This window comes from Lactuca virosa, chromosome 9 (assembly GCF_052849685.1).
Source record: "Lactuca virosa cultivar CGN04683 chromosome 9, Lactuca_virosa_CGN04683_v6, whole genome shotgun sequence".
Lineage (NCBI taxonomy): Eukaryota > Viridiplantae > Streptophyta > Magnoliopsida > Asterales > Asteraceae > Lactuca > Lactuca virosa.
The window spans coordinates 124,660,147-124,666,894 of record NC_136434.1 but is presented as its reverse complement, the minus strand read 5'-3'; the positions used below and the strand labels follow the sequence as shown (position 1 = coordinate 124,666,894).

The 6,748-nt window shown below is 39.1% G+C and overlaps 1 protein-coding gene across 1 annotated transcript; it reads left to right on the top strand.

Moving 5' to 3' along the window:
- The first annotated feature begins 234 nt into the window (after positions 1-234).
- Positions 235-3,015, top strand: LOC145138259 (amino acid transporter AVT6C-like). The gene is made up of 5 exons (XM_079072363.1): positions 235-820; positions 944-1,096; positions 1,180-1,383; positions 2,170-2,635; positions 2,774-3,015. The coding sequence occupies exons 1-5, from the start codon at positions 433-435 to the stop codon at positions 2,898-2,900; spliced, it is 1,338 nt and encodes a 445-aa protein (XP_078928489.1). The 5' UTR covers positions 235-432; the 3' UTR covers positions 2,901-3,015.
- Positions 3,016-6,748: the final 3,733 nt, after the last annotated feature.

Genomic DNA, 6,748 nt, shown 5'->3' with positions numbered 1-6,748 from the left:
GGTTTGTCCATTTTGATACGAAATAAACATGACTTTCCCATAATCATTAATCTCACTTAGACAAAATTCACAAAGCTCCAATACAGCTACATACTTAGCGTACATGAATAACATGCTAGTATATAATAAAACAACATTATTTTAGCATTTTCTTAATTATTACCTCATCATATAACTGTAATATTTTATATTAATTTTTTAAATATATATTTTGTCCTCGAGTTGAGTGCTTCTGAAGTTCTGATAATGAAAATAATTCAAAAGCCATAACTTTCCCCTTTTGAAATCATATATAGATCTACCAAGAAAATCTACAATAGCTGTTCAGGATCATATATTTGTTCCTATGCATCCGATTATTTTATCCAAATTCTCTGTGAAATTCACATCAGTCATCACAATCACCATCACCAAACTCCCCCAAATTCAGTCATGAAACCAGAGATCGACCGAGATTCGATTGCCACCACTGCCCTTCTCCCGAAGTCACAACCACCGGAAAATGAAATCGCCGGATCTTCTTCACTCTCCGGCGCCGTATTCAACGTCTCAACCAGCATGGTTGGTGCTGGAATCATGTCGGTTCCGGCGACTCTCAAGGTCCTCGGCATAATCCCAGGGTTCGTTATGATCCTGATAACGGCGTTCGTAGTCGAAGTCACGGTGGAGTTTCTATTGAGATACACCAATTATACCGGCGAGGCGAACACCTACGGCGGCGTTATGGCAGAATCATTCGGGAAATTTGGTTCCATTTCACTTCAACTCTGTGTCATGATTACAAACCTCGGAGCCCTAATTATCTACCTGATTATCATCGGTAAGTTTGCAAATCACCATTCCTGTGTCTTTCAACCAAAATTGACTATAGATACCTCACGAAATTGATGAAATTAAACGGTAAAAGCTTAATCAAGTTGCTAATACTGATCGCACATCATAGGAGACGTTCTATCTGGATCGCAATCCGATGGGGTATTACATTCAGGCATTTTACAAGAATGTTTTGGATTTCACTGGTGGAATTCGCGTGCGTATTCGGTCTTATTCGTTGTGATCTTCGTGATGCTTCCGCTTCTTTTGCTCCCTCGAGTAGGTTGGTATTGGTATGGATTCCGATTCGCTTTCGAAGAACTTTGATTTTTAAGATCAAACTGACTGATTATTATCACCCGACAGAATCATTATGCCATGCTTCGGCTGTTTCGATTCTCCTAGCAGTGGTGTTTGTCGTTATCATCTCCGGGATGGCGGTTTATGCCATGTTGGAAGGGAAAACTCAAGAACTCAGACTCATTCCAGATTTTGGCGATGGATTCTCTTTCTTCAATCTCTTCACAACCATCCCTGTTCTGGCTACTGCCCTTGCTTGCCACGTCACTAGTAAGAATTCTTTTTCTATTTAAATGCCAAAAAAACTGGTCCCTTATCTTCATGTAGTTTATTCTAAAATATTCTTTCCAAAAGAAAAGCCAGTTTATTCTAAAATATTCTTTCCAAAAGAAAAGCCAAATAAAACATTGTATTTTTAATTTTTTTTTTCTTATTATGACATTGTACTTTAAAAGAATATTTTAGATATGAGTAACATTGTTATAGTTATGTAATCAGAAATTGTCAAAAAAGTCCAAATATTTTGGAAAAAATTACGATTAAGTTCCAATTTTTTTTAACATAAAAGTCCCGATCATTTAATTTTTGTTGAAATTAACAAAAAAGTCATTTTCTTTTCTTTTAATAGGATTTGACATATTATCTTGTAAAATCAAATAATCGGAACTTTTCTGTTAAAAGAAAAAAAAATTTGGGACTTAATCGTAACTTTTCTCAAAATATTGGGACTAGTCTGACAATTTCCCTTAGGTAAATCTTTTAAAGTACAATGTTTTAATAGGAAAAAAAAAATTAAGATCATATAATAAGCAAAAGAAAAAAATGAAACTATGTTGCTACTCTTTTTTTGGAATTTTAACCTAAAAATAATCAATAATGTGATCAGATGCATTAAAAAATGCATCTGATCACAGTATACCTCATCGTTGAGGAACTTTAACGGTCAGATGTATTGTTGGACCACACAGCGTGATCCATCCAACAGTACATCTGACCGTATAATTCAAGTACACGTGTATGTGATTATTTAACATTTTTCATTATTCAAATTTATAGTTCATCCGGTACGAGCTGAACTTGAAAACCAATCGGACATGACATCCGCAGTGCGGATCTCTTTAATCCTAAGTGTAGCAATCTACTTTGCGGTTGGGTTCGTGGGGTACCTTCTTTTTGGCGATTCAATCATGGCCGATATGTTAGTCAACTTTGACGAAACTTCTAATTCGCCAGGTGGCCTAGTCATCAATGCAGTCGTTAGGTTAAGCTATGCGGTCCATCTTATGCTTGTTTTCCCCGTGATTTTTTACACATTACGTGCTAACATGGACGAAATGATTTTTCAACAAAAATCACTTCTCGCAAATGACACTACAAGATTCGTGTCCCTCACGTGTGTGTTACTTGCTTTCATATATTTCGTCGCAATTGCCATCCCGAATATTTGGTACTTCTTTCAGTTCATGGGATCGACTACGGTTTCTTGTATTGCATTCATATTCCCAGCTGCTATTGTTCTCAGGTATCAGCTACCAGCTACTATACAAAAAAAAAAAAAAAATCTATTTTTAGTCTGTTTCATTTTAGTGAAGTTATTTTCAAAATTGATTTCCAATAGATATTTGTTTTTATTTAATGAGTTGTGTTTTTGTATTGATAGGGATGTTCATGGGATTTCTTCGAGAAAAGATCGGGTGATGGCGATAATGGTGGTAGTATTGGCTGTGGTGACTAGTGGTATTGCCATTTCAACAAATTTGTATAGTTCAATAGGGAATTCTACATGATTTTTTTTTTCTTCTCACAAGACTAATAAATAGGAGTTTAACTTGTAACATTTTAAATGTTGTCATCTATAGAACAGAAAAATTGCTCTATCAATATTTGCATGAAGTTGAGATATATGCATTTTGCATAGGCTTTTTAAATTTTCATTTTTTAGAATTTACGTTGTTTGGGTGTTCGACTGTTCGTTACGAAAAATCAGGTCAATTATATGTTTTTTTGTCAAATGTACTTGAAACAATAATAAAATTAAAACTTTGTAAATTTAAAATTTTGATTTATAATGACAATAATTTAAAGAAAAAGAATAGCAAGCAATCCTTAAAACGAATAATAGTTGGAGTGAAGAATTGAAACAAAGGCTATGCCAATACTGCCGGCTTCACTCCTGAAAGTTGATAAAATTTTCCCTCTTATTCCACCAATCTCAATGGTATTTATAATACAAGAATGGTTGACCTAATCTAAGTTAGGAAAATATTTACAAAATAATTTCATCATTATACAAAATATACGGTTAATATAAAATATATAGCTAATACACCCCCACAGTCGAACGGTAGGTGGCCGGATGTTGAGACTGGATCTGAAGTCATCGAACAGAACGTGTGGGAGTCCCTTTGTGAAGATGTCGACAATTTGAAACCGTGATGGCACATGAAAGACTCGAACTTCACCCCTAGCTACTTTTTCGCGAACGAAATGGATGTCGATTTCTATGTGTTTAGTGCGTTGATGTTGAACCGGATTGGTTGACAAATAAACAGCACTCACGTTATCACAGTAGACAATGGTTGCTTTGCGAGGGGGGTGGTGTAACTCACATAAAAGATTTCGTAGCCAACAAGATTCTGAGACGACGTTTGCAACCCCTCGGTATTCGGCTTCGGCACTCGATCTAGAAATAGTGGTCTGCCGTTTGGAGGACCAAGAAAGGAGATTGTTTCCCATAAAGATGCAGTATCCAGATGTCGAACGCCGGGTGTCGGGACAGCCCGCCCGATCAGCATCGGTGTAAAATAAAAGCGATGTAGTGTTGGAGCCGGTAAGTGTTAAGCCATGATCTATCGTGCCACAAATGTATCGAAGTATTCTTTTGAGGGCCGTGAAATGGGGAACTCGAGGGGCATGCATGTGCATGCAAATTTGTTGAACCGCATAGCTAATGTCCGGACGTGTAAAAGTGAGATATTGAAGGGCCCCCGCTAGCTGCCGAAATTCTGTCGGATTCTCCAAAAGTTCGTCGGCGTTGGCGCTAATTTTTCCGGATGAGTCAACCGGTGTTGAAAGAGGTTTGCAATTTTCGAAGCCTGCACTTTTTAGAATTTCCGCAACATATTTTTGTTGTGGAAGGAACATCGAACCTGCAGATTGGCGTCTGACTGCAATACCCAGAAGAAAAAAACTTAAGGGCCCAAGGTCTTTCATTGCGAACTCCTTGGCAAGGAGACCCATTAATTTATGTCGTAGAGAATCTGAGGATGTCACAAGAAGAATATCATCCACGTACAACAATAGGTAGGCGGTATCACCTCCATGTCGGTAGATGAATAGTGAATGATCAGAGCGACTATGTTGGAACCCAATTTGGAAGGCATATTCAGCGAACCTTTAATACCATGCTCTCGGGGCTTGGTTTAGACCGTACAAGGACTTCTTTAAGATACATACATGGTTGGGAAATTGTGTGTCGCGAAATCCCATTGGTTGATGCATATAAACTGTTTCATGCAAATGCCCATGAAGAAACGCATTTTTAACATCTAATTGGTGAATTGGCCAAGATTGTGAGAGAGCGATGGTAAGCACGGTTATGATGGTTGCTGGCTTGACCACTGGACTAAATGTTTCTCCACAATCCATGCCTACCTGTTGAGACATCCCGTCACAAACTAACCGTGCCTTATATATTTCCAATGTACCATCAGATTTCATTTTGTGGCGAAAAATCCACATACTCCGGACAATGTTCATGTAAGGATGTCTTGGTACAAGCTCCCATGTCTTATTGTCGATACGTGCCCGGAATTCATCAAGCATGGCTTTCTTCCAATCCAAATTGTTCAAGGCTCCGGTTGGGTTTTTGGGAATGGGAGATATAAGAGTTGAGGCATGGAGGTTAAGGTTACATTTAGTTTTGGAGATGTCGGGCATGCTATGCGTTTTTATGGTACGAGTAGGTATATTGGAGGTGATGATGGGTTCAGTGGTGTTGGTGGTTTCTGCGGTGTCAGAATGTTCCGTTTGTTTGGGGTACCGGCTATAGGTGAATTGTATGGGAGGTTTGGGAGGTCTTGAAGGGACCGGTGGTGTTGTTGAGTGGGGGGGGGGGCGATGTTGGAGTAGTACCGGTGGGAGAACCGAGCCACGTTAGAGGGTGATTTGGTTTATCGGTGAATATGGAGTAGTTAGGATGTGAAGGAGAGTAACGTTGAAAGGGAAAAGAATGGTCGTCAAAAATGACATGGCGAGATGTAATGATTTTTTGTTTGGATGTATCGAAACACATGTACCCATGGTGGTCGGGTGGGTAACCGAGGAAGACACAAGGATGGGAGCGGGGTTGAAGTTTATGAATGGTTGCAGAACTTAGGAGAGGGTAGCAAAGGCAACCGAAAACCCTTAGGTGAGTGTATGAGGGATGGCGATGGTAAAGTTTATGAGTGGGTGTGTCGTAAGAAAGCAATTTGGATGGAAGAATATTGAGCAGATAGGTAGCATGGGAGAGAGCGTAGTGCCAGAAGTGGGAAGGGACTTGGGAGAGTGATAGAATGGTCCGAATTCTATTGTTTATGGACCGTATCTTTCTTTCTGATTTTCCATTTTGGGATGATGTATATGGACAAGAGAAACGGAAGTTGATGCCATGTTGAGAGGCAAACTCGTGGAAGAGTTTGTTGTCGTACTCCCTTTCGTTGTCACATTGTAGTGACTTGATATTTTTATTAAATTATGTTTGCATAAGAGTATGAAATTTTCGAAAAGTGGGGAAGACTTGTGATTTATGAGATAAGGGAAAAGTCCACAGAAAGTTTGTGTAATCATCTAAGAAAAGTAAATAATAATTGTGACCACCGGATGAAAATACCGGGGAGGTCCAAACATCACTATGTATAATATCAAATGGGGAAATAGTAACAGAACTAGATGAATGAAACAGTAATTTGATATGTTTACCCAAAACACATGGTTCACAAACAGAAAATGACAATTTGTTTCTAAAAGGAAAAGACAATGATTTATTTAAAGAGCTAAGAACATCGGCCCCGGGGTGACCCAAGCGATAGTGCCAAAGATCTCTTGTGATGGCTGCAAAAGTTTCTAGATGAGTGAGTTGAGAAGGATGCGTGAGAGTAAGAGGATAGAGATCGTCGTTGCTATTGCATCGTAGGAGTGGCGTCCGTGTCCGCAAATCCTTCACATTAAAACCATAGGGGTCAAACTCAATAGAAATTTGGTTATCTTTTGTGAGTCTACAGACAGAAACTAAATTTTTAATAAGATTAGGAACATGAAGAATATGGTTGAGTTTAAGAAGAGGGAATGGTTGGGGTAATGTGTGGTTACCGGTACCTTGGATTGGAAGATGTGCGCCATTACCTACAATGATATTCCTAAAAAGACCTTTATTGGCATAAGAGGAGAGAATACCTGAGTTGTTTGACATGTGTGAGGTCGCGCTCGTATCCATGTACCAGTTCTGGTACGGAGGGTGGAGGCTCATGGTATGAAATGCTTGTTCCAAGTCAGTTGGGGTATAGGAATTTTCAGATCTGGCATGTGCTTGCTGTGTAGAAGGTCTCGGACCCAACAAACCCGGAGCAGTGGAGCGGGGCTGGTTGGTTGGGTA